The 27,397-nt window shown below is 41.9% G+C and overlaps 1 protein-coding gene and 1 long non-coding RNA gene across 7 annotated transcripts in view; one reads left to right on the top strand and one right to left on the bottom strand.

Moving 5' to 3' along the window:
* Positions 1-9,814, bottom strand: part of LOC118019970 — a 43,955-nt gene extending 34,141 nt beyond the window's left edge. For both annotated transcript variants that reach the window (XR_004681785.1, XR_004681784.1), the window contains exons 1-2: positions 9,485-9,814; positions 6,289-6,342 (exon numbers count right to left, since the gene is read on the bottom strand). This is a non-coding gene — a long non-coding RNA (uncharacterized LOC118019970). The remainder of the gene's footprint in view (positions 1-6,288; positions 6,343-9,484) is intronic.
* The window catches only part of SPEN (spen family transcriptional repressor), a 103,316-nt gene that overhangs the window by 505 nt on the left and 75,414 nt on the right, over positions 1-27,397 (top strand). For 2 of the 5 annotated variants that reach the window (XM_035019710.1, XM_035019708.1), the window contains exons 2-3: positions 6,452-6,499; positions 8,807-9,527. The exons of 1 other annotated variant lie outside the window; for it this stretch is intronic. In XM_035019710.1, the coding sequence (XP_034875601.1) occupies positions 9,445-9,527 (83 nt within the window). In that variant the 5' untranslated portion in view covers positions 6,452-6,499; positions 8,807-9,444. Of the gene's footprint in view, positions 1-6,451; positions 6,500-8,725; positions 9,528-9,962; positions 10,429-27,397 lie in introns of those variants that run through there. 2 more of the 5 variants (XM_035019709.1, XM_035019712.1) reach the window with 2 other exon arrangements.

The raw sequence follows: 27,397 nt of genomic DNA, 5'->3' as shown, positions 1-27,397 counted from the left end.
TCGGGGCTAGGCACAGGCAGAGGAAGGAGCGGCTGCTGCAGTCCCCATGCTTTTTCCCCTGGCGTGAGGGTCTCGGTGGTCCCGGGCTTTGCTTTGGCCATGGCGTGATGGATGGACGCGGGGCGGTGACGGTGTGTTTTGGATGTTTCGCTTTCTCTCAAACGCTCGCTTCCCTGCGCTCCCCATCCCCCAGCTTCCCTTGGCCTCCGTCTTTCCAGAAACTTCTCAGGGAAACAGCAAAAAAGCCGCAGGCTCAGCCACTGCCTCCCTTCCGGAGCATGCGCGCCGGATCGGGCGGCAAGTTCGGCGCGCGCGTGTGCAAGTGTGAGAGTGGGACGTGCGCGCGCGCCGGGCGGGGCGGGGCGGGGCGGTTCGCTCTCACAATGAAGGGAACAGGTTTTTTTCTCCCCTCCCCCCACGTTCCGTCGTTGCGCCAGCGCGTTGGGGCAACTCCCCTGGCCTCTGGAAGGGGGGGAGGGGCAGGACCGAAGCGCTCGAATCGTTGCTCCACGCGCCTGCGCAGCAGGTCGTCTCTGCCGACCTGTGTTCTCCGCGCTGCTTGCGGGAGCGTCTTTGATATGAAGTGCGTCTGAGCATCTCGGTTGCGCACTACTCCCTGTTTCCTCAGCTCCCACTCGGGGGAACTGTATCCTCTTGAGGGGTTTCCTCGAGCTTAGCCTTCCCTTTGTGCCAAAGGGATGAGGTCGGGCTGTGTCTGGTTGGCTCCCTTCCACTCCTGCGTGCGCCATGTTTGGTCGGGCTCCTGACTGGATCGAGTCCCCGCAGTGTGGTGGAGCCTTCTCCAAACGGGGGTCGGGGGGAGAGACAGCGCCGGCCGCAGGACCGGGTGGTGGCTGGGGCTGGCTTCCGTCAGGAGCTGCCTGCAGTTCTTGCTCACTAAGCCAAAGTAAAGGCGTCCTTTATTTGGAACGCTGCCCCGGGTCGCCGAGGCAAGCCTCTGCTGGGGCTGGCGGGGCTGGCCGCTAGGTTTGCCCTCGGTGTGTGGCTGCGGACAAAGGAAGGGCCTGGGCGTACAGCCTGGTCTCCCTGGGCTGACTTGAGCTTGGAGAGTGGTAACCATAGTAACAGCTTTTACTCCTTCTCAAGGTGCCTTTGGTTTTATTTTCCTTTCCTCTTAGTTAGGAGTGTGGGGGAAATTACTGCCAGGGTTGTGGGTTCTTAAAAAAGCCACCCGCCCTCCCCCCAGCTCTTTTAACTTGCCATGTAATCCACTTCCATGCAAGCCCGTTTCTGAAATCCAGCAGGTTAAGGTTAAGTAAGGTTCCCTTGGCAGGGCACGGAGGTCGGCCAGGTCTCCAGTCCGAGCTTTGTTTCCTTGCCCCCTTTCTTTTGAAAGACCTTCGTTCCGCTGGTGGAGTAATAGCCTTCCTATATTCGTTTAGCGTGTCCTGTACCTTCAGATCCTTAGAGATACAAGGTTTAGAAGAGGGAGCTTGTTCGCGAACAGGGCACCTTGGGGGCTGCTAAAGACTGACGTGGCACTTGCAACTTGACATTTTATGGTCTCGAGCCGCATTTTGGCTCTGAAGTTGTTGGGCAGTGCTAACTTGCGCGCAGGTGCGAGTGCACCATTGACCACGCAGAGTCTGAGGTCAGGTCGGGTCAAGGCTCTGGGCGGAGCCACGCAGTGGGTCCTAAGGAAGGGCGATCTTTCTTCCTGGTGGGAATTTTGAGTTGGTGCCAGATTCCCAACGGGAACTCTTAGAATATAAAAGCTGTCTAGAGGCTGTTGAAGCACTAGCAAGCAATAGAATCTCCCCCTGCTAACGAGACTATATATAATTTGAAGCTTGGAAACGACCAGATCAAGTGTCCCTTGAATTGGCAAAATTTTGGTTAGAGATTCTGTCCTAACAAATTATGGTTAATGAGTGTCTTCAAAGTCAAAATCCCTAAAGTAAGGATAACACCACTAAATAAGGGGAAGAAAATTTTGTTTGTTACATTTTATAATTAAAATTTTTGTAAGTAAACTCTACACCCAGAATGGGGCTTGAACTCACCACTCCAAGATCAAGGGTCGTATGCTCTACCCACTAAGCCAGCCAGGCACGCCGGAATTTTTTTGAAAAGTTGTACATTTATTTGTATGTTTTATAATTTTAAATAGGCATAAAAACAAAGTTCTTATGTGCAGTCCAATAATTAGAATCTCTGGAAACTGATCTTGAGGGGTACGATATATTTAAGTTTGAAAATTGTGAAAGACAACAGTATCCCGGTTTGAAAACACTTTTTTGAGTGAATTTTTAATTGAAAGGTTTATGCTTGTGTGTGTGTTTAAATTATCTGCTGTTGGGGGGAAAACACAGAACCCTTTTATCAGTTCATCCCACCATGCCCCTTCACCAGCTAACAGTATTCGGTGAAATCTTTAGTTATGATTCTTGATGGTTCTGTTTTCTTAGAGAAATCATTTTAAGTTAATCTAGCGTCCTCAGAGTTATCCTGAGGCGTTCTTTTTTTTTTTTTTTTTTCAGCCAAAGTATCTTCCAAATAAAAGTGTAAGCAATGGTTCTCATGACTTCTGTAGTATATGGCCTGAAAAAATCCAATGAGCTCCTCTATCAAAATGTTGAAATTTAACTTTTTAAAGCCTTAAAAATAATTCCAGCGTTTAATTCAGAAAGGCATCATGTCTTCTGTAGTCTTTAAATAGTGTGGTTTTATTTTAAGCCAAAATGTTTCAAGTGTCTAATTATGGAATATTATATAAAATTAGCAATTATTACCATCCTGAAGATTATTGAGGCAGTGATGTGATTTAAAGAGCTATTACTATTAAATAGCAATAATTGAGTTAAGGTGGACACAGTTTTAAAAACGTATTTCAAATGAGTACATAAATAATTTTTAAATTTTCTATTTCAAACTAGAGCTGGGGAGCTTCCGACCCTAAGTCTGCTGAAAATTTCAAGACATATGTAGCAAGTTACTAAACATTTTATTTGGTATTAATGTTTTTGAGATTCCATCAACTACCCTTTGACAGTGTTCTCTGAATTAATCAGTAGCCTTATTTATTTATATTCTGCTTACTTCCTGATGTTTAAAAGTTACCATCTACTATACATGGGGTGTTTTGGTTAATGTATATCACTTCTAGTGAAGAGGTTAAGTTTTTTCTCACATGAGGATTAACAATAGAGGTTTAAAAGGTTGAATGAACTATCTGAATTAACATAGTGAATAACATTTTGTTCACATGGGATCTCTTAACACAAATATGTTGATTTAGTATAGTCCAGCATCAACATTTCAGAGTTGATGCTTTAAACCTTTAAAGTCAACCTTTAAAGTAACCCAGATGTTGACTTCCAAAAGTCATTTTATTATAACCTTTTCTAATTATAAAAGCAATATATGTTAACCAAAGAAAATATAGATGGAAATCTTTTTAGAAAATATAGATGAATAAAAACTTTATAAAAATTTTAAATTTCAGGGGAGGTGGGTAGGGGGACAGGTGATGAGCACTCAGTAATGTATAGAATTGTTGAATCACTATATTGTACACCTGAAACACTGTATGTTAACTTTACTAGAATTAAAATTTAAGAAAGAATTAAATTCTACCACATAGGCACAGCTGTGATTAAGGTATTTGCAAATAGTCAATTTTTTTCCAATGCCATAAACATTAATAAATTCATAATTCTGAATATTAGGTACATTAGCAGTATTTCCTCAGAGGGGGAAAAAAATTAAGCAACTTTCCAAGAAAATGGTAGAAACATAAGAATTGATTAAAAAAAAAAGTTACCAGCCATTACATTCATTTCTGGAATACTAAAAACAAGGTGGGATAAATTATTTCGCTTAGAGGGTTGAATAGTAAAATAGATTACGAAACGTTAGCTTGCTGAAAGTATGATTTAGAGGGCTAGCTGGCTAATGTTCAATTGATTGAAGTTCTGATAATTTATGTATATAATTCCACCAGACTGTGCCTTCTATATCAAAATAAATCTGTTAATGGACTGGTCTTTCTTTCACCAGTTGACCCTCAGAACTAACAATATGTCAGACACTCAGAATAATATAGCAGTGTTGTCTGTTTTATTTTCTACTGTTTTGAAAAAAACTGATTCTAATAATAGAAGGAATTTGTATTGTTGAGTTGTCAAGTAGGCTTTGATCATTTTAGAGCTAGTTAATGTATTTTTATATGATGCCTTTAGGAACAAGTGCTTATATTTTAAGTATATGTTTTGTCATGAAATAGTTTAATTTTAATAGCTAGGGACTAGATTTGTAACCAAATTCTTGTTAAATATCTGGTAACAATTCTGTCCTCCTGTTTAAATGTTGATATTCATTTATCTGCTCTACTGGCTAGGTTAGCATTCAAAGCCCGAGTTTGAGGCTCAAATGCTTTCCCCAACTGGGCTTCCATTACGCATGACTGAACTCTTTGAGCACATCTAGCATGCTAAATACAGGAGCCTCACAGTGTGAAAATAAGACCTGATTAAAAACACATCTATTTGAATTCCCTTTGCAAATGGCTCTGCTTTTACTGTTACCTTTCTGAATTATCATTAATACTCAAATGAGGAAATTCACTTCACCATCCATTTATTATAGAAGAAAGGAGAGATCGCACCCTACTTTTGATCTTTTTCAATGAGCATCAATTATTAATTGTTAATATAAATTTAAAAATCAGAATAACAGTGTGGGTTGCCTTGCTATTGAAAACATACAAAGATAAATGCTGATGAAGAAATTCTGCCTTCGTAAATATTTGTACCAAAGACAGAAATAGAGAAAAGCTTTCCCAGTGTTTTCTGATACATTGCCAATAAAAATGAAAGGCATTGAAAAAATCAAACACTTGATTTGGGGCTGTGCAAAGGGCATGTACTTATCAGTTTTGCTGTTATTAAGAGCTTTGCAATAGAAAAAGCAAAAACCGACAAGGAACTGCATACTTAATATGCAATCACTGCATTTTGATTTGGCTATAGGACCTATGTAGGCTGTATAACCCTGAAAATTGGTAATGATATGTTCTAAATTTCAGCTGATGCTTTTGATATTAATATGAAATTAGTGGTCAACTTAATAGTATTCGTGATATTTTTACGGTGTGTTACTTCCAAATCCTTTTACATATATTATCTTCTTTGATACTTCTGGAGACCTTTTTTGGTAGAGAAAACAGATATTTCGTTTTGTAGATAAGGATATTGAGACTTTGAGGATTTAATTGATTTGCTAAGTCATATAGCCAGTGACAAAATTGGAACTGGAATTTTAAACTCTAAACCCAGTAACCCAGGCATACTTCCATTATATATAATGTCTGTCGTTCATATCATCAGTTTGTTTTTGTTTTTGTTTTAGTATAACACAAAAGTTCATGCCAAGTAGTGTTTTTTTATTGCTCAAAGAATCAGTAAGGAACATGGACAGTACTTTTAACCTGCAACTATTAAGTTTAATAAAGATGGATAGGATTCCTACCTGAATTGCTCATTTGAGCCCAGCATCTATATGTGAGCTATTTTTCCTTTAAACCAATCTGTTCGATTGAAGTTAGTGTCATATTTTTTTCTTTTGGCATCATAGGAATACATTAAGAATTTAAACAGATAATTGAATTTTGTTTTACTCATTGTATCTATTTAGGCTGATGTCTGTTGACATTTTATAAACTGAGAATTCTCTTGAGAAATATATATCAGATTTTTAAAAACCTAAGAAACTAAAATAAACACTTTGGTTGCTATTTTTGGTGTCAAACAAGTAGTTTGACAACACTTAAAGAGAATCTGAGTATAAGGTGCTATCAAATGATGTTTGATGGGATTTTGCTAGCCTTTATATTGTGAGACTGTTTCTCACTTGTTTGGTAAATCTCTGGCAAGATGAGAAATGATATTCTTAATTTGACATTTGCTCCTAATCTTTGTGACATTGTGATCTCTTTGGTCTCTGGGAGAACTTTAACTCAACTTTGCTTAATAATTTTGTGTGTTGGTAATCTTCCACCAGGTTTCTCCTCCACTACTTCCCAAAGGTGGGGGACTTGAAGGCATTTGTAAAGTATTTGTAAATAACTTTGCCCGTTTCAAATTAATTTCCAAAAATTAAGTATCTATTCTGCTTTTTGCATGGAAAAACAGCACTGATATAACAAGACCTTTAGGCTAACCTAAGAGAACTAGTTCAAAAAAATTTTAGTTGGTAAGCATGTTGCTTTAACTTTTACTTAATGTCCCCTCATTCTTGTGCCATGGAGAAAGTATTAGAAAAAAATACCTTAATTGCTTCTTATTTTGTTCTGGTTTATCCTTTTATTGTTCTGTGGGAGTCCTAGATGGATACAAAATACCATATTCAATAATTACTCTAACTAGTCTTTCTTCTAATGATTTTGCTTCTAAAAGGTCCCCCCTCCTTTTTTTTTTTTTTTTTTTTCCAGCCCTTGAATTTTTCCTCAGCATGATTTTAACTGAAGTCTGCATGCAAGGTGAGATATGCCCTTTACTTCTATAATTGCAAGACGCTATTTTGTGAATTGTCTTGTCAGTTGCCCCTCTTAATAATGCAGTTGAGCTGAATCTCTTCTGTTCTTCATGGTGACACTTTGGTCTTTCCCAAGAAGTTTCAGCTAATTCAGAGCCTATCAAGTTTTAAATGGGTAATTTACATCCTATTTTAAAATGTGTTTCAGGGCGCCTGGGTGGCTCAGATGGTTAAGCGTCTGCCTTCGGCTCAGGTCATGATCCCAGGGTCCTGGGATCGAGTCCTGCATCGGGCTCCCTGCTCCTTGGGGAGCCTGCTTCTCTCTCTCTCTCTCTGTCTCTCATGAATAAATAAATAAAAATCTAAAAAAAAAAAAAAGATTTTAAAATGTGTTTCAAATTGTGGTTGCTTGTATTGAAATTCATGCTTCATGGAAAAATGCATGTCAGTTCAACGTTAACTGCAGCCGTATATGCAGAACTATATAGTTCATGAGTTTAGGTTAATAGTGTGCTGGCTTGACACTCCTTAAGTGATAGTTGTGACAAAGAAATGGCCAAATGTAAATGGCTAATCCTACATCTGAATGTGGTTTGATTTGCTTTTACTGAGGAATCCATTCCATAATATTTTCAAGAACACAAATTTCCATTTCATTTAATGACTGACTTGCATGAAGACAAGGTCAGCCTCTGGGGATGGGGCACTAAATACCTTACCTAAATTATCAATGAGTGCCACTATTGTAGTGGGGCTTTTCTGTTTCTAGCTTTTCTCTACCTCCTCTTTCTGTTTCTGACTCTTACTGAAGTTAAACAAATCAGTTAAATAACCTGGCTCAGAATCTAGAAGTTTTAGAAATAATTTGTCAAAATTCCAAAAATCATTTCAAAGGGAGGGTGAGGTTAGCCCCTCAGCAAGCTCATCTTCTACTGTAATTGTTGCAACTGTGTAAGGCTGGGGCTTGCTTAGCCTCCTCAATGTCCTGAGGAGGGAAGACAGATTATCTCAACTGATCAAATTTATTAAGTATAGTATGGACTATTTTTCTTTTTTTTTTTTTAAGATTTTATTTATTTATTTGACATAGCGAGAGAGAGCACAAGCAGGAGGAGCAGCAGAGGGAGAAGCAGGCTCCCTGCTGAGCAAGGAGCTGGATGCGGGACTCCATCCCAGGGCCCTGGGATCATGACCTCAGCCAAAGGCAAATGCTTAACTGACAGCTACCCAGGCATCCCTGGACTATTTTTCTTTTTAATATTTTATTTATGGGATAGAGAGAGCACGAGCCAAGGGACAGAGGGAGAGGGAGAAGCAGGCTCCCCACTGAATAGGGAGCCAGATGCGGGGCTGGGCCCTGGGATCATGACCTGAGCTGAAGGCAGATGCTTAACCACCTGAGCCACCCAGGCACCGCTATAGTATGGACTATTAGGCCAAATATAAAAAAAGTTGATGGGACTCTCAGTCGGACACAATCATTAAGAAGCTTATGTTAGATTATATGGTAAACAACAAAAAAACTACTGGGAACATTACTGTCTGTGGAACAAAAGAAACCATGCACAGGTGACTCCAGGTATTAGTGCCATTGATTATGGTGACCATATTTTCCAATCCCAAATAGCATAGTTAGGTGATAAATTGGCTGTATTTAAGGATAGTGAATGAGACCAAATATTTAAAATCTGGTGTGTACTTGAAGTACCGCACCTTTGGTATTTTATTTCTGTAGATAAAAAATGGAAAAGAAAATTGAGTTGCTGACTGTTCTAAACGATTCCGTTTTTCTGGACTCAATACAGTTTGTCTTAATTTTGTGGGTTTTCTCCGGGGTTCTGTAAACTGGCCTTTATATAAAAGTTCAGCTGTGGTCTTTAGGCCTGGAAAGGCCAGAGGTCTGATCCGTTCCTATGCTTAAATATTAAATTACAGTAAATCCTTTATATAAATCCTTATTACAATAATAGACATGTAGCCGTCTCATTTCAGTTCTATTCCTGGTATACCGTAACGATCAGCTAGGATATCTTGCAGTTTCGTAAGATCCTATATAAAATAGTTGCTTAACGTTACAAGCTAATTATTCTTGAGAGGGATGGGTTTCTGAACCCGTCATTGCTTCGCTGGGCAGTGAGAAGGGCGGCCTTGTTCTGACACTTTCCCAAGCAGGCGGGGATCCAAGTGCCCGGAAACGGCCAGCTCCTGGCCGAAGGGTGAGTAGGGCCAGGAGTCCTAGGAGAGGCACTGGCAGCCGCTTTGACACGCAGCCCTATCAAAACCAACCCCCTTTCTCTCTTTTCTCCCCCAGGCCGGCGCCTGGGACCCCTGCTTGAGGGGCTAGAGATCGTCCCCGTCTCTGCAAGCTCAGCGCCCCAGGTCTGACTAAGCGCCCACCCCGCGGCCGGCTCCCTGCGCGACTGCGCGCCTGCGCGTCAGGATCGGGCGCGCGAGCGTTCCTTTCAGGCCCAGCGTTCCTCCCTCCCCCGCGCGCCTGCGCGCCGGCTGGGAGGAACTCGGCGTCTCGGCTTCGGCGGGCGGGCGGACGCGCGCGTGCCCGCGGCGAGGGAGGCGGGGCGCGCGCGCCGGTGGGAAGCGTCCGGCTGCCACAGCGCCAGCTCCGTCGTAGTCGCTGCCGCCCGGGTCCCGCTCGCCCCTCCTCCCCGCTCCCCCGCCCGCCGCCGCCCGGGCGCATGCGCTGCCGGAGCGCGAGGGTCGGCTTCGGGTGTGTGGTGGCGGCAGAGCGGAGCTGCGAGGCCCGAGAGTCAGAACCTGGGGGAGAGGGATGGTCTCTGCACGGGGGGGAGCCGGAGGAGCCGCCGCCGCTGCCGACGCCACCGCCGCAGCCGCCGCCGCCGCCGCCTCGGCGCCCGCCTCCCGGCGCTGACGGGCTCGTACGAAGCCGGCGAGGGAGAACCCGCACCAGCGGTCGCCGGCACACCGCCCAGCATGGTCCGAGAAACCAGGCACCTCTGGGTGGGCAACTTACCGGAGAATGTGCGGGAAGAGAAGATCATCGAGCATTTCAAACGGTGAGTGACACGCGGCCCGGGGCCGCGCTCTCTCCTCGGGCGCTGCTGCCCGTCCGGCCCGTTGCCGGCCCCTCCCCGTGCGCGGAACTGCTGAGGGGACCCGGGCCAGACCCACGGACGGGAGCGGCGGGTGCGCGGCTGTCTGGCCGCCGCTCGGCCCGCGTCGTGGCGTTGGGCCTCGGCGGAGCGGCCCCGGCTGCCGCGCTCTCCCGCCCCAGCGAGGAGGAGGTCATCGCCCGGCCTCCGCGGAGCCGGCGCCGGGAGGGTGTCCTCAAGCCGGCCGGGAGTGGGGTTGCGTCCTTGCGCGCCGCTGCCGCGGACCCCCGTCCCGGCGCGGCCAACTCCGGAGTCCCGCCGCAACTCCTCGCCCTGCCGGCGCTTTGGAAATGTCTAACCGAGGGAGGGGTTTGTGCGGCAGGAGAGGTTTTACCCAGACACAAGTCTCGGTAGGTGGTGTAGGAGCAGCTCCGAACTGGGGAGACAACTACGAGGTTCTAGGCACCTCTCACGAACGGCTTACAGACCTAGAAACTACAGGGAAATGGCAAGCTCACATTTTCTCTCTCTTTAAATGACTATTTTTTTTTCGGGGTTGGCTAGCGAGTATGGTGTCTGTAAATAAGTTGGTGCGCCTGTTTCGGCTCTTTCGCCTTCCTGGCCGCCTTCAGCCCTCTGGGGTCCTTGGGTGAGGAGGGTGGTGAGGACCGAGGGCTTTCAGTGGAAGACCGACCGCAGGTAGGACGGTGCCCAGCTGGCGTCGGAGCCCGAGAGCCGGGATTTCCACCTCCGCGGCCGCGCCGGCTTAGCACTGAGGGGCCGCCTTTGGAAGAACGGTGATTCCCTCCCGCCCAGAGTCCTTTAATCGGTCGTTAGAAGAATGCAAATCTTTTAAGATCAGGAGGTAATAGCTTTTTAAAACTTCCCAGAATATTTTTTGTCAGTGAAATGTGGGATCACTGTTGTTTTTGATACATCTTGTACAGTAGCATTTAAGCGCTTGCTTTCTTCGTGGAACGTATGTGTGCCGTAACGGATAGGGTCCTCGGTATAAAATACTGAAAGTGACGGTTTACTGAAGATGGGTGCAAATTGTGAAGGACTGTAACAAATCTGTGGTCGTCCTCGAAAATTACTGTTTCTTCCGATATTCGAGACCCTGAAAGATTTTAAGTTTGGTTTACTAATTCCTCTTACTATCTAGTGAGTGAAGGAAATTATGGAGCGCCCTTATTAGTGAGTCACCATGGGAAAAATAGATTGCGTCGCTTGTTCCTGAGCAGCTTGGATAGGGAAATGGAAGCAGAGGCAGCAGAGCTCCACTCTTTTAAATGGAGGATCATTGATTCTGTTGGTGGTTGCTGTTACTGGGGTATTAAATCCTCACTGCTGGAGCGCGCGTCTGCGCGTGTCCGCGTGTGAAAAGGAGCCGGCAATAGTGAGGCCATTCATAACCTGCTAAAGCTGTCCTCGGCAGGGCTGGGGGAGGCGCGCTTCCAGGGACTCTCCCGGTGTTTACTACGTTGTGCTGAGAAACCAGGCTAGGGCAGGCAGGGAGCAAAAACTCGCCTCTATCCCCAGTGATAAAGGAGAGCGAGACCCTGGTGCTCAGTTGGGAAGCAGATGGGAACTTTCTCTCCCTGGCGCTGCTCCACCCTTTACCTCCACCCACAGCCCCAGTATCTTCAGTGCTTTGGTGGGAAAGTCACTTAGGTGCAGATTATTGGAGTGGAAAAGCCACTTCAGTGTGCTCACTTTTAACTCCTTGTGGACTTTCTCTGTAGGTCTCTGCCTGGGAAATTCGTCTGTACCGACATGCAAACACGTGCATTGCAGCATTCGCTTTTCCGCTCAGTGTTCTGTGGCCAGACGTGTCATTTCGCATTATGCACATTCCAGAGACATTGCATGCCTATTGCAGGGAGTTTGACTCCTCTGAAGATGAGGGGTGAGGGAAAGGAAAGAGGAGATAGTCCAAGGGAGTTTTGGGAGGTTTTTAAGTGGATGATGATGCCGTCCGGCTTGTGTGAATGACTTTCTAAAATGGCGGCCAGGACCCACTTTATGTGGGAATCAGCAGAGCAGATCTCAGAATGCACAGAGGGAGGAGGGGGCGGAGGATGCGAGCTGCCTTCGAAAGCGGAGGTCTGGAGGAACGTTACTGTATTAAAGAGGGCTTAGCGGGCACATTGCTCACGACTGCGTTTAAAGGGGTATTTCACGTATTGCAGAGCACAAGCAGATGCTACTGATTAAAGCAGATTATTTTAAAACTAAGCAGACCGCGTGTCCATGAAACTCCTTTCTTTTGATTTTTAAAAAATTTTAAACAGGCGTCCTTAGCCCTTTGAAAAGGCAGTGCATTCTTACGGGTTTAAAGAGTGTAAAGGGTTTACAGAGAAAAATTTCCCCTTCACCCCTGACCTCGGGATTCCCAGTTCCCATCCCCCACTTCCCACCCGATCCCTGGGACAGGTAATCTCTATTTATGGTTTCTTGCTTATTCTTAAATATGTATAAGAAATGTTTTCGCTTTTCCAGCTGTGGAGCTAAATGGACCCTGTTTGGAGGAATTCAAAGTCTTTTATCCCTACTGTAGAAAATGTTTTGTAAAATGTGTGATTGCTATGGGGAGGAAAATGAAATTTGAGTAATTATGTGAAAGGGATCAAAAGGTAGTTGTACCAGACTGATAGTTCTGCAAGAAAATGTAGATATTCACTTTTAGTGTTTTCTAGAAATCAAAATGAGAGAAACTCTCTAATACCTTTTACCAGCTCTTATCCTTTTCCCTAGCTAATTACAACATTAAGTAATAACTGTTTTACAGGATTAAGAGGTGTATATTGGGAATACATTACATAAAACGTTTTCAAAATGATTATTCTTGTAACATGATTAGGCTTTCGTAAGTGTTTGGGTTTTTTTTTTTTTTAAGATTAAACCAGACCGTTTTGGGAGCAGGGCAGCTTAGAGGGCACTTTTGTGTGTGTTTGGGGGGAGGGGTCAGAACCAAATCTTTTTTGTATTATTTACATTTTGAGCAGTGATTTTGGTGGAAAACAGATTGAGGGAAGGATGCTGCTTTGGCTTTTTTCCCTCTGTACCAAAGAAAGACCCAATCTTTAAAATGTAATCAGAGCATTTTCAAAATTTGGCTTTACCTTCTTGCAATAAGAATACATTTGTGTGTTCGTTGTCTTTACAGCTTTTAATATGCCGGTTGAAAAAAATTAAATGAGGACTATTTCTGAATCCCATTTTAGTTAACAAAGATCTATTGCAGGGACTGAATTTGCACAATAGAGAAAGTCCTTTCCTTTGTATGTTAGCTGGGTTGAAGGGGGAAGGGAGGAGTTACACAACAATTGGTTGCTGTCTTTTAGTTGTAAGAGAGAGAGGTATGTGCAAAGACGATTCCCTGAATTAGAATCGAACGAATAGAGCCCTTTAAAGAATATAAAATTCTCTATCTTATTTGCCCATTTTAAGTAAATCACATATTCAGGTTCTTCCCATCCATCCCCAGTTTGAGAGAAAACGTTAAAGATTGTGCAGAGGTAGAGCAAGGTAGCTTATGTAAAAATTTTGTCAAAGAATGAGGCCCATTTAAAAATGTATTTTGGCTTTGCTAATTTTAAATGTCTTATTACAATGGTTTCATGAGTTAAAATAGCTGGAATACATGTTACATGTTACATGTATTTGGATATTTTACTTTGGGGACACAGTAAAAATATAGTGGAAGAATTTCCTTGTCTTGAGTAGTCTATAACTAGAGGTATTTTTAGACTTCAAACAAATTTGACTCACCCTAGCCTTACATCATTGCTACATCGTTTCTTTTTTAGAGCCCAGCCAGTTTCTATGTAGAAACAGCTCTGGTTTTGAATGTTATAATTTCGATATTTATTTTTGTGATGGGCTTTTGTACATTTTAAAAATAAAATTTAGTTATCTTGAGAAATAGCATTAAAAATTAATACAGAATGCGTGAAATGTTGTATTTAATTTCCTAAGGAGGATGCCTCTGGCAGATTGGAGGAAAACAGGGCTCGGTGCCAGGAAGAATGGTGGTGTTTGACTTGTGGAGGGCACCGTTTTCCAACTATCGTGTAGATTCTTGATTGCTCAGGCATTGTATTGTTTGGTATGCTTATGAAGAGATTTCAGGCTTGATTTATGAGACACTTCTAATCCTGTGAGCGCTCATGCTTGGGGAAGATTTATATAGAAGTTACAAAGATAGTGGTAATGTGTAAGTTTTTCCAAATAGTCTTCTAAGTCTCACTTTCTCCTTACTTTGAAAAAAAAAAATTTTTTTTTTTAAGATTTTATTTATTTGACACACAGAGACAGTGAGAGAGGGAACACAAGCAGGCGAAGTGGCAGAGAGAGAAGCAGGCTTCCCGCGGAGCAGGGAGACTGATGCGGGGGCTCGATCCCAGGACCCTGGGATCATGACCTGAGCCGAAGGCAGACGCTTAACGACTGAGCCACCCAGGCACCCCTGAAATTTTGCTTAAATTTAAAAAAATGTTTGAAATAGTTCATGAAAACTAGTATATGCAATTGGAGATGATACATTTCTGTTTTTACTTACAAGAATCTGTGGTGTTTGAGCTGTAGTTAACTGGTCTGTAGTATTTATTTATTTATTTTTAAAGTACAGTGTGATTTTTTTTTTAATATTTTTTATTTATTTGACAGAGAGAGACACAGCGAGAGAGGGAACACAAGTAGAGGGAGAGGGAGAAGCAGGCCTCCTGCTGAGCAGGGAGCCCGATGTGGGCTGGGCTCTATCCCAGGACCCTGGGATCATGACCTGAGCCGCTTAACGACTGAGCCACCCAGGCACCCAGACTAAATACCCCAGTCTGTAGTATTTAGAGTAAGCATTGTGGTCTGCAGATACCTTCAGTATATATATTTATTAAAATTGGGCTCCTGAATTTCCTTATTAGATGCTTTGTAATAAATGTTCAAGCCCTTGAAACAGACCTGTATTGGCCTGCTGAACAAGGAGACAAAATAAAGTAATATTTTTCTATAGTTAAATTTCTAACCTTTACTGTTATCTTTATTTTTATTATTATTATTATTATTAGCCTTAGAGCTACTCATGTTTTGAGTGGAAATAGCATACTCTGTTGTGGAAACCAGTTAGAATGTTTAATCATTTTATTAGAAACCGTGTAATTTTTGTGTGCTACCTGTTTTCACTATGTGAAAATATGCTGTGCCATGAAGAGATGTTCTTGGTATAATTTTACAGTATTACGATATTCAGATTTTTCCCCCTACATGTGTCTGCGTCTCCCAGGTTGAAAATTGTAAACATCTAAAACCCACAAAGGAATGTCTCCATAAAATCCTTAAATTTAGTGAATTCTTGGATTTAATTACTTAGGAGTTCATTTTGAATGTAGAGATAAATTGAAATTTAGCATAAAGATTATTATATAAGGAACTGCTCCAGTTCTTAGAGTTAATGAATATTTGTGGGAAAATTCAAATGGGAAACGCTATTGTTTGTCCCATTGCTTGTTTTGGTGCTAGATTTTTAGTCCAGCATTAACCTCTAGAGCTATTTATTGTGTGTGTAAAGTGCAGAGTTTGGCTTACTTGAGGATTTTGACAAATGGAATGAAGATTTTCTGATTAGACCTTGTATTGACTTTGATTGTTATATTTTTATCATGTTTACACACAGTGTATGAACTTTTATGTGTAATACATTTATAGTTTTTTTTATTCTTTTTTTAACCTTCACCTCATTCCTTTCATTTGAAAACTAGGACATTTATACTCTTCTTAAACATTTTGTATTTTAGGGGCGCCTTGATTACGGCTCAGGGTCGTGAGATTGAGCCCCTACATGCGGCGCTCTGCTCAGTCGGGAGTCTGCTTGAGATTCTTTCCCTCTGCCTCTATCCCTGTTCCTGTGCATGTGCTCTGTTTCTCTCTCTCTCAGAAAAATAAATCTTTAAAAAAATTTTTGTATTTTACAAAATGACATTTGGCATACAGTGATTCGTGTCTTTTATAAATCATTAAGTTGGTGGGTGGTAAATTTTTTGGTTTCAAGCATTAATTTTTTTTTTTTTAAAGATTGTATTTATGGGCGCCTGGGTGGCTCAGATGGTTAAGCGTCTGCCTTCGGCTCAGGTCATGATCTCAGGGTCCTGGGATCGAGTCCTGCATCGGGCTCCCTGCTCCTTGGGAGCCTGCTTCTCCCTCTGCCTCTCTCTCTCTCTCTCTCTCATGAATAAATAAATAAAATCTTAAAAAAAAAAAAAGATTGTATTTATTTATTTGAGAGCACAAGTGGGAGGAGGGGCAGAGAGGGAGAAGTAGGCTCCCTGCGAGCAGGGAGCCTGACGTGGGGCTCGATCCCAGGCCTCCCAGATCATGACCTGAGCCAAAGGCAGACGCTTAACTGACTGAACCACCCAGGTGCCCCTCAAGCATTAATTTTTATTAATTTTTTATTTTTTTTTAAAGATTTTATTTATTTGACAGAGAAGACACAGCTAGAGAGAGAACACAAGCAGGGGGACTGGTAGAGGGAGAAGCAGGCTTCCCGTGGAGCAGGGAGCCCGATGCGGGGCTCGATCCCAGGACCCTGGGATCATGACCTGAGCCAAAGGCAGAAGCTTAACGACTGAGCCACCCAGGCGTCCCTCAAGCATTAATTTTTAAAAATTAGGTTATTACAGGGCGCCTGGGTGGCTCAGTTGGTTAAGCGACTGCCTTCGGCTCAGGTCATGATCCTGGAGTCCCGGGATCGAGTCCCGCATTGGGCTCCCTGCTCGGCAGGGGGTCTGCTTCTCCCTCTGCCCTCTTCCCTCTCGTGCTCTCTGTCTCTCATTCTCTCTCTCTCAAATAAATAAATAAAATCTTAAAAAAAAAATTAGGTTATTACACTGTCTGCAGTAAAGGCTCTTTTGTGTTCAAGATTCCTTAAAAATCACCTTGAATTTTTTTTTTATTTTCTTTTTTAAGATTTTATTTATTTGAGAGCGTGCATGCACACAAGGCGGGGATGGAGGGCAGAGGGAGAGGGTGAGGGACAAGCAGACTCCCCACTGAGCGCAGAGCCCAAGTAGTGGCTCATTGCAGGGCTTGGTCCCAGGACCCCAAAATATGACAGAAGTCAGAGGCTTAATGGGCTGAGCCACCCAGGCACCCTGCAGAGGATTCTTTCTAATTTCCTCATTTCCATGTTTGTAAATTATTTATGCTCATCACAACATCAGAAACTAAAGTAGCTCTTAGACTTGCTGCTGCATACTTCAATGCATTAATAAAGATGCATATGTATTACTGTTTTATAGTTTAAAAATTATACTTTGGAGAATTTTGAACATATACAAAAATAGAAAAATAGTAAGTGAATCCCATGTACCCAGCATTCAGCCCAAACAACCATCAATTGTGGCCTATCCTGCCTTATGAAGAAAATTAAAGCAAAGGAGGGAACAGAGAGTCACGGGGGTGGGAGGAATAAGTAAGGCCTCTTTGAAAAGATGGTAATTGTGGGACGCCTAGGTTGCTTGTTCGGTTAAAGTGGTTGCCTTTGGCTCAGGTCATGATCCCAGGGCTTCGGGATCGAGCCCGGCTTCAGGATCGAGCCCCGCATCGGGCTCCCTGCTTAGCGGAGAGCCTGCTTCTCCCTCTCCCTCTGCCTGTTGCTCTGCCTACTTGTTTTGTCTCTCTGTAAAACACTAACTCTGCTTATGAAAGAAAGAAAAGAAAGAGAGAGAAAGAAAGAAAGGAAAGAGAAGGAAGGAAAGAAAAGAAAGAAAGAGAAAAGGAAGGAAGAGAAAAGATGGTATTTGATACACCAAAATGAAGGCCTGTCCACGCTTAGATCCACTTCTTTCTTACCAGTCATTTTTTCTCATTTAAAATTTATTTTGGAATATAGTTCATGAATGGTACAAAGAATTCCCACATTCCTTTCATCCAGATTCCTCAATCGTTAGCACTTTGCAACATTTGCTCCATTACCCTCTCTTGTAAGTCTCTAGTATATACCTTCCCAAAACAAGGACACTCTTGCACTGCACCTCATTGTATTCCCAGCCAGGAAGTCAGTATTGGTACAATACTTCTGCCCAGCCCATAGACCCCATTCACATGATGCCAGCCATCCCAACAGTGTTCCTTTTTCCTTTTTTGGTCCAGGAACTTAGCCATGTATTGCTGTTGGTGGTTGTGTTTCATCATTCTGGAACACTTTCTCAGTCTTCCCTAATTCTCATGTGCCTGATAGTCTTATAAAGCATAGGCCTTTCAGGGCACCTAGGTGGCTTAGTCCGTTAAGCATCTGCATTCATCTCAGCATGATCCTGTTGTCCTGGGATGGAGCCCAGCATCTGGCTCCTTGCTCAGTGGGGAATCTGCTTCTCCCTCTGCCCCTCACCCTGCTCATGCTCTCTCTCAAATAAATAAATAAAATCTTAAAAAAAAAAAAAAAAAAAGCATAGGCCTTTCCTTCTGCAGGATAACCCTCCACTTGGTCTGTCCAGTATTACCTCATGACCAGATCAGGGCATGCATTCTTGGCAAGAATACTACAGAAATGATCTCTGCCATTCTGAGTAACATATAAGGAGGCAAACAGTACGGATCCATGCCACCACTGGTGATATTAGTTTAATTTTGCTCACCTACTCAAGTTAACGTCTTTACTATTTTCCCCTTTGTATTTGATTAGCATTTTATGGGGAGATATTTTAATATTACGTTGATAGTCTTTCTTTTCTTAAACCTATCTATAGTCACCAGCCTTAGCAGTGATAACTCTTGCCTGTAAATATAGTGCTGTGATTCCTTCTATATTTAGTTTCCTGTAGGTAGGAACTTTCTGTGTATGTGTATAATACTTATGATTTCTACTTTTTTTCAGTGAGCTTTGGTCCAGGGCTTATTTGATACCCATATTGTCCTATGTTTGACCAGTGGGAGCTCCTTCAAACTGGCTACTGTGTCCTTTTGGTATCTCCCCATCACTCTTTAAGCATTTCTTTATTTCAGGCATAAAAAGGCTTACATATACTTCCCTTGTCCTGTAATCAGTCATTTTTCCAAGAAGTCCTGGTTCCTTTTAGTGTAGGGTGGTGTTTAGAAACCAACATCTGGATGCTCAGTGTACCCATTGCTACAGAGCTAAGAAGATGTGTCATGTCAAGTATGTATGTATATTTTCATATATACACATTATCTGTACCTTTATGTCCCATTTTAAAAAACGTTCACTTATGTTCCAATACATGAGGATTCTTTCCAACCTCTCCATTTTCATATTTGTATATTTTTTCTTAGACATTGAGAAACCTGACTGCTGCTATTCTCACTGTATTTGCCCAACCAATTCTGTTCTCAGTGTGTAGCTAATGTCCAGACCACTCTGCTTCCCCCACCTCTGGGCATATCACCTCTGCTGCCTCTGTTTCACATCCCCTCCCTCTCAATTACTTTCTTTGGAAACCAACATTTGAGGGTGAGGAACAGGAAAGGAAAGGAAAGGAAGGTAGGACTGGAAGTGACTTGCATTTTTTGCCCTTAGTATTTCCTCTCCTAGGAGACAATTTGTGGATAAATACATTCACCTGTCTCTGGTTTAAAGCGGATATAGAGGGTGCCTGGGTGGCTCAGTTGGTTAAGTGTCTGCCTTCGGCTCAGGTCATGATCCCAGGGTCCTGGAATGGAGTCCCACGTCTGGCTCCCTGCTTAGCAGGGGGCCTGCTTCTCCCTCTCCCTCTGCCTGCTCCCCCTACTTATGCTCTCTCTCTATCAAATAAATAAATAAAAATTAAAAGAAAAACAGATACAGAGCTACTTGACTCTTAAAATTGTAGTTTTGGTCCTAATCCACCACTGACTTGGTGATATGAGCATAATCACTGGATCAGTCTGAGCTTTATTATATGCTGAGTCACACAGACTAGGGGATAGTGAGAAAGAAGTTTATTTCTTAGGAATAATATTAGGAATCATCATTGCTTCCTTTATTTGGTTGTCAGTCACTCACCGTGTGGTACCTCAGCAAAATTTTGCCCTTGCCCTACCTTCCCCCAAACCTTACCGACTTTAACTTTTTTTTTTTTAAAAAATTGAGTTATAATTGATGTATGCTTGAAACTAATAATGTTATATAACATAATTTGGTATTTGTATATATTTCAGTATGGTCACCATATTGAGCCAGTCAGGCATCCCAAGATTTAATTTTTTAAGTAATCTCTATACCCAGTGTAGGGCTTGAACTTAGAACCCCAAGATCAAGAGTCTTAATGTTCCACCTACTGAGCCAGCCGGGTGCCCCGTGTTGAGGACTTTTTTTTTAAGATTTACTTTCTTAGGGGCGCCTGGGTGGCTCAGATGGTTGAGCATCTGCCTTCGGCTCAGGTCATGATCCCGGTCCTGGGATCGAGCCCCACGTTGGGCTCCTGGCTCAGCGGGAGCCTGCTTCTCCTTCTCCCTCAGACTCTCCCTCTGCTCATGTTCTCTCTCTCTCTCTATCTCTGTGTCTCAAATGAATAAATAAAATCTTTAAAAAAAGATTTACTTTCTTAACTTTCAAATAATATAGTACTGTTAACTGTAGTTACTATACAGCACATTACATCCCTGTGACTAGTTTCTAACTAGAAGTTTGTACCTTTTGACCCCCTTTCTTTCACTCATTTCACCCTTTTACTCACCACCCTTCTATCTGTCCTCTGTATCTATGAGCTTGTGGTTTTTGTTGTTTTTAAGATTCTACATAGAAATGAGATCATATGGTATTTGTCTTTCTCTGACTTCATTTAGTGTAATGCCCTCAAGGTCCGTCAACATTGTCTCAAATAGCAAGGCTTCCTTTTTTGTGGCTGTTTAGTACTCCACTGTGTATAGACACGCTACATCTTCTTTACCCGTTCTTCAGTCCCTGGACACTTAGGTTGTTTCCATGTCTTGGCTGTCATAAATTCTGCTGCAGTGAACACGGGGATGCACATATCCCTTTTCAAGTTAGTGTTTTCATTTTCTCTGGATAAATACCCAGAAGTGAATTGCTGGATCATATGGTAGTTCTATTTTTAAAGTTTTGAGGAACCTCCATTACTGTTTTCCAAAGTGGCTGCACTCAACTTTCTTTTTCTCCTCCCTCTGTATACTCTTGGTCCTTATCCAACAGGTTCCTTAGTGAGTTAAGACCCTTATTCTTTGGCACAAGCCCTGGAATGCTGGAGTTTGTACAGTGTGTATTATTTTGAAGTAGATTCCAGACATTTTATCCATGAATATTTCAGTATTTATGTCTAGAAGATAAGGATTATTTAAAGAGATATATTTCTTTTTCATAGACCCAGTCAGTATTCAAGTTTGTAATTGATTGTGTGTGTTTTAAGAATTTTTTTTTTTTAGGGCGCCTGGGTGGCTCAGTTGGTTAAGCAACTGTCTTTGGCTCAGGTCATGATCCTGGAGTCCTGGGATCGAGTCCCGCATCCGGCTCCCTGCTCAGCAAGGAGCCTGCTTTTCCCTCTGACCCTCCCCCCTCTCATGTACTCTCTCTCATTCTCGCTCTCTCAAATAAATAAATAAATCTTTAAAAAAAAAAAAGAATTTTTTTTTTTTAAACTCAGACTCTAAGGTACACCTATTATAATTGGTGATATGTAATTCTTTAAAATTTTTATTGAAAAACTTAAAAAAAATTGGGGGGGGCACCTGGCTGGCTCAGTTGGTAGAGCATGAGACTCTTGGTCTTGGGGTTGTGAGTTTAAGCCCCAATAAATTTTAAAAAAATTATTGAGGCTTAATTTGCATACAGGAAAATGTGCTTATTTTAAGTGTAAAGTTTCTTGAATTTTGAGAAATGTAGGCATCGTTGTAACCACCACCACCACCACCACCACCGTCCCAGTCGAGATACCATAGTTTATTTACTTATTGATGAACATTTTGACTATTGAAGTCTTTTAATCTGTAGATTTTAATCTCCCTCTTTCCTTACAACTTAATTTGTTGCAAACCAGGTTGATTGTTCTATAGAGTTTCTCACTGTGTGAATTTTGCTGATAGCATTTTTGTCCATGGGGTGCCTGGGTGGCTCAGTCAGGCATCTGACTCTGTTTTGGCTCAGGTCATAATCTTAGGGTCGTGAGTTGGAGCCCCAAGTTGGGCTCCAGGATGGGTGTGGAGCCTGCTTGGGATTCTCTCTCTCCCTCTGCCGCTCCCCACTCTCTCTCTTTTAAAAAAAAAAAATTCTTTTCCTGTGATGTATGCTAATATCACCTTTTGTCCTCTGGTTGTTTTTTCTTTTTTTTTAAGGATTTTATTTATTTGACAGCACAAGTAGGGGGAGCGGCAGGCAGAGGAGGAGGGAGAAGCAGGTTCCCTGCTGAGCAGGGAGCCGGATGCAGGGCTTGATCCCAGGGATCATGACCTGAGCCGAAGGCAGCCGCTTAACTGACTGAGCCACCCAGGCGCCCCTGTCCTCTGATTTTTGTATGAGTGGAACTTACTTTATTGTATTTTTTTAAGATTTTATTTATTTCTTTGAAAGAGCAAGAGAGCACAATCAGGGGACAGTAGAGGGAGAGGGAGAAGCAGGCTTCCTATCGGGCTCCATCCCAGGACCCTAGCTAGGATCATGACCTGAGCCGAAGGCAGATGCTTAACCATCTGAGCCACCCAGGTGGAACCCCTGAGTGGAACCATTTTAAAGTATTTTGATAATTGTATTTTATTATAATTGGTTTTCTTTGTAATCTTGTTCATTTTATTTTATTAATGTTATTCCAAGGAAGTGTTTGTAAGTTTCACCAGACTGTCAACCCAGTCCAGGGCATGAAAAAGTTAAGAACCATTGGTTTAAGCAAACCATTAGTTTAAGAATAGAATAGTAGCAGCATATTTAAACTTTTTTTTTTTTTTTTTAAGATTTTGTTTATTTGATAGAGCACAAGCACAAACGGAGGGAGCTGCAGGCAGAGGGAGAGGGAGAAGCAGGCTCCCCGCTGAACAAGGAGCCCGATGCGGGGCTTGATCCCAGGACCCCGAGATCATGACCTGAGCCAAAGGCAGATGCTTAACGACTGAGCCACCCAGGTGCCCCAGGAGCAGCACATTTAAGTACTGATTTTAACTTTGACATAGAAAGGTTGAGGTGAAAAAGTTAAAATCACCAAAAAACTTTGACTAGAAAATAAAACAAAGATAGTGTGAGGTGAATAGCTTGATTCCCGCCCCTCCTCTTTTTTACTCATTGTACTCTTAGTGATTGGAACTGCTGTGTTTTCCCCCCCCCATGGGTTTTTTGTTTTGTTTTTCAGGTTTTGCATTCTCCTCCTCCAACACCTAGTCTTATTCTGGAAATCTTAGACTCTTTGTAATTCTAAGGTTGCTCGTTTTAGTCAGCTTGAATTCTTTCAGTGACATGAATTTCAAGCACATCCATAGTTAGAATTAAATGCCATAATCAGTACTGCCTACTTTTTGTTTTCCCCCCAGTGTGGAGCCCAGTGCAGGGCTTCAGCTCACAGCATTGAGATTTTAAAGACCTGAGCTGAGATCAGTTGGACACTTAACCACCTGAGCCACTCAGGCGCCTCTGTGGGCCACACTTTAATCAGAGAAAACAAGATTTGCGAAAATCTCAAGTTTATAGAGAGCTCTTAAAATTCAATTAGTATGTGATGCTGTATATAAAATAAGGGGCTTTAACTCTACAGTAATACATTTATTACCTAAAGTGGGTATATTTAATTTTTCCCAGAAACCAAGTGGGTTGGGTTATAAGATTCCTAGGGTCTTTACAGTTTAAGAAATCTTGTTATAGCTATCATTCATAAGACATAAAGGTCACTGGAATGCTATAAATTTTTTAAAAGTATGTATTAATGTTCAGTTGGATTATAAGAGAGTTTAATACCTAGAAATACTGTTGTAGCCATCATACGAAACATTGGTGTTATCAGTTACTTTGAAATGAATCATTCTGCTAACCAGCTATGTTCTTCAGTCAAAAGTAGCCTTTCTGGGTCAAGACATAAGTGGTATTTTAAAGTTTTAGTTTTAAATTATGTTGCAGTTAATTTTTTAAAATGGTGTGTCTGTTTTGTTACATGTAAAGTGTATAAGGATATACTCTAGTTTTTCTTAACACTCACACCTTTCTATTTTTCTTGCGAAGTAACCCTTTTCACAGTGGTTTTTGACACAGATGATCCCTTTTTAGCATATGTTTGCTTTGTCATTCTAAAAGTAGATGTATAAAAGGAACTTTCATCACCGCTTTGGGTCTCACAGGGTTATGACATTTGATTTCCTTTGTGTTGATCTTATAGGAAAATTTTGTTTTAAAAATGTTTTTCTGAGTGTTTTTTTCTGAATGTTTTATTCTTCCTAAAAGATTTTTTGTTTGTAGAAAAAGCCTTTTAGTTCTAGAGATTGTAACTAATCAGATTAAAATGCTGACTGGGGAAGTTTACATATTTAATAAAATAATTGGCATAGAGACTGATGACTTTTTTTTTTTTAAGACTTTATTTGACAGAGAGATGAGCACAAGCAGGGGGAGTGGCAGGCAGAGGGAGAGGGAGAAGCAGGCTCCCGGCTGAGCCACCCAGGTGCCCCTAGTGACATTTTTTTTTTTTTAAAGATTTTGTTTATTTATATTAGAGAGAGAGTGAGCATGAGCAGGGGGAGGAGCAGAGGGACAAGCAGATTCCGTGCAGAGCACCGAGCCCCACAAAGGGCTTAATCCCACAATCCTGATAGCAGGACCTGAGCCGAAATCAAGAGTCTCACGCCTAATGGACACAGGTGCCCTTTGACTTACTTTTTTAATTGGATGGGGCTAATTCCATGCCAAGGTTCTTTATAGGGAAGCATGTTTACTTAAAAGTTTACAAAACATTGGAATTGAGTAAAAAAAAAAATTCAGAGACCTTTTAAAATTGAGGAGTGATAACCCATTTCCTAAATCTAGGAGTAGAGGTAGTCTTCAAAGATTTTACAAAAAACTCATAGTGGAGTATGAAAAGAATATGGAATTTATGTACATTAAAAAAAGGGATCATGTTTTTGTCTTCTATTTTATCTTAACAACTATATAGTATGAAATAAGGATAAAAGTCACTAGTCAAGGGAAGTATTAAAAGTATTCATAAGTTTTCCTAAGTCATTGTTTAAATTACCATTTTACTAAGAAGTAAGTTATAAGGTTAAAAATGAATTTCTTGGGGTGCCTGGGTGGCTCAGTCGTTAAGCATCTGCCTTCGGCTCAGGTCATGATCCTAGGCTCAGCCAGAAACCTGCTTCTCCCTCTCCCAGTCCCCCTGCTTGTGTTCCCTCCCTTGCTGTCTCTCTCTCTGTCAAATAAATAAATAAAATCTTAAAAACAAAAAATTTCTTGGGGTGCCTGGGTGGCTCAGTTGGTTAAGTGTCTGCCTTTGGCTTAGGTCATGATCTTAGTTAGGGTCCTGGGATGGTGGGGGGCCCCATCGGGGAGTCTACTTCTGCTTCTCACTCTGCCCCTCCCCCTGTTCCTTCTCTTTCACTCATTCTTTCTCTCTCAAATAAATAAAATCTTAAAAAGAAATAAAAATAAATTTCTTCTCAGCAATTTTAAGTAATAGTTCTGGTAAACCAGGTAGGAATCATGTTTTCAAAGAGCCCTTTGTATTCATACTAGAGACGCTTGATGTGGATTTTTGCTGTTACTTGTTCCTTTGGCTTCTGCAACTTCAGCTTTGTTTTCTCCAGTCTTCCCTTTTTTTGATAAGCTTGCCTTGCTCCTTTTTCCTTCATCTGCTTTATTTACTGTCATTACTTTAAGAAATGGGTAATCATGATCATTTGCATTCTACTGACAATTATACTTGAACTTTTCCCAGAAAAGTACTATGTAAATCACACACATTTATGAAGTTATTCATGGATTATTGTGAGAACAAATGTCCAAATGTTAACCCAGGCACTCCAGAAAGGAAGGAAATTCTGACTAATGCTACAACATGGATGAACCTTGAAGAAATTGTGCTGAGTGAGGGAATTTCACATCTCTCTGGATTCCCTGTATGCATGCCTATGAAATTTGATTTTCTCCCTTTTAAAAAAAAATATATATGCTGGGGCGCCTAGGTGGCTTAGTCAGTTAAGTGTCCAACTCTTGATGTCATCTCAGATCTTGATCTCAGGGCCCTGGTTCAAGCCCTGCATTGGGCTCCAGGCTGAGCGGGGAGCCTACTTTAAAAACAAAAACTAAACAGGGGCGCCTGGGTGGCTCAGTTGGTTAAGCAACTGCCTTCGGCTCAGGTCATGACCCCAGGTCCTGGGATCGAGCCCCCCATCGCGATCCGTGCTCAGCGGGGAGTCTGCTTCTTCCTGTCCCTCTGCCTGCCGCTCCCTCTGCTTGTGCTCTCTCTCTCTCTGTCAAAAAAAATAAAATCTGAAAAAAAACAAACAAAATTAAACAAAATTATGCTAAGCGACATAAGTCAAGTCCCAAAAGGCCAAGTATTGTATTATTCTACTTATAGCAGGTGCCTAGAGCACACAAATTCATATAGGCAGAAAGTGGAATGGTGGTTACTTTGTTTTTTTTACAGTTACAAGCAGTGTTGCAGTAAGCAGTCTTGTATACTGTGTATACTGTTTGCAGACACCTACAACTGCGCATGCATGATCAGTCCCCGTGAATGGAATTTCTAGGGATGTGTACTTAATTCTTAATACTATCAAATTGTCTTCCTAAGAGTTTTTTCTGATTTATACTCCTGCAGAGAGTGTTATGAAAGTGTCTTATTATCTTAGACTAGTACCTAGGTATTATTAAAATTTAGGGTTTTGTGTTATGTTGCCTTTTTTAAAAGTTAGATTTTCAAAATTTTGAGTGAAATTGAGCAGCTTTTTTGAGTATTTCTTTTACTATTTGTATGTGCATATTTTATTTATTTTTAAGATTTTGTTTTTAAGTAATCTCTACACCCAATATGGGGCTCAAACCTACAACCCTGAGAACAAGAGTCACATGCTCCACCAACTGAGCCAACCAGGCGCCCCCTGTGTGTATGTACATATTTTTTTTATTTAACTAGTTAATTTTTTTTTTTTTTTTTTTTAGATTTTATTTATTTGAGAGAGAGGGATAGAGATAGTAAGAGAAGCACAAGTGGGGAGGAGAGGGAGAAGCAGGCTATCCGCAGAGTAAGTAGCCTGATGCAGGACTCGATCCCAGGACCCCAGGATCATGACCTGAGCCGGATGCAGATGCTCAACTGATTGAGCCACCCATGCGCCCTGAATAATTAATTTTTAAAAAGGTTTTATTAGAGCGAGCGTGGGTGCAAATGGGAGGAGGGGCAGAAGGAGAGGGAGAAGCAGACTCCCCACTGACTGGGGAGCCTGATGCAGGACTCCATCCCAAAACCCTGAGATCCTGACCTGAGCCAAAGTTGGCCACTTAACTGAGCCACCCAGGCCCCTCAGTATGTGCATATTTTTAAAAAACTTCATATTCAGATATTTTGCCTGTTTTTTTTATTTGGGCCTGTGTTTCCCTTGATTTGTCAGAATTGTTTGTATATTTTGGAAAACATTTATTTCTCATGTGTTACAAGTATTTTTCCCCATTTATCTTTTGACTGTTTTGTTACTCAGGAGCTACAGTTTTTTGTGGTTTATGTGGTCTTTTCCTTTTTCTTTTTTTGCCCCCCTGGAGATTACACAAAACCGTTCAAATTACAACTTTATTGAATTTGCAGAAGCATACTACAGTAATACATTTAAAAAAATCACATAGCAGGGTGCCTGGGTGGCTCAGTCGGTTGAGCGTCTGCCTTTGGCTCAGGTCATGATCTCAGGGTCCTGGGATC

The sequence above is a fragment of the Mirounga leonina genome, unplaced genomic scaffold (genome assembly GCF_011800145.1).
Source record: "Mirounga leonina isolate KUSES-001 unplaced genomic scaffold, KU_Mleo_1.0 Mir_173, whole genome shotgun sequence".
Classification (NCBI taxonomy): Eukaryota; Metazoa; Chordata; class Mammalia; order Carnivora; family Phocidae; genus Mirounga; species Mirounga leonina.
The sequence above is the reverse complement of the archived record's forward strand: the minus strand, read 5'-3'. Positions and strand labels throughout refer to the sequence as shown.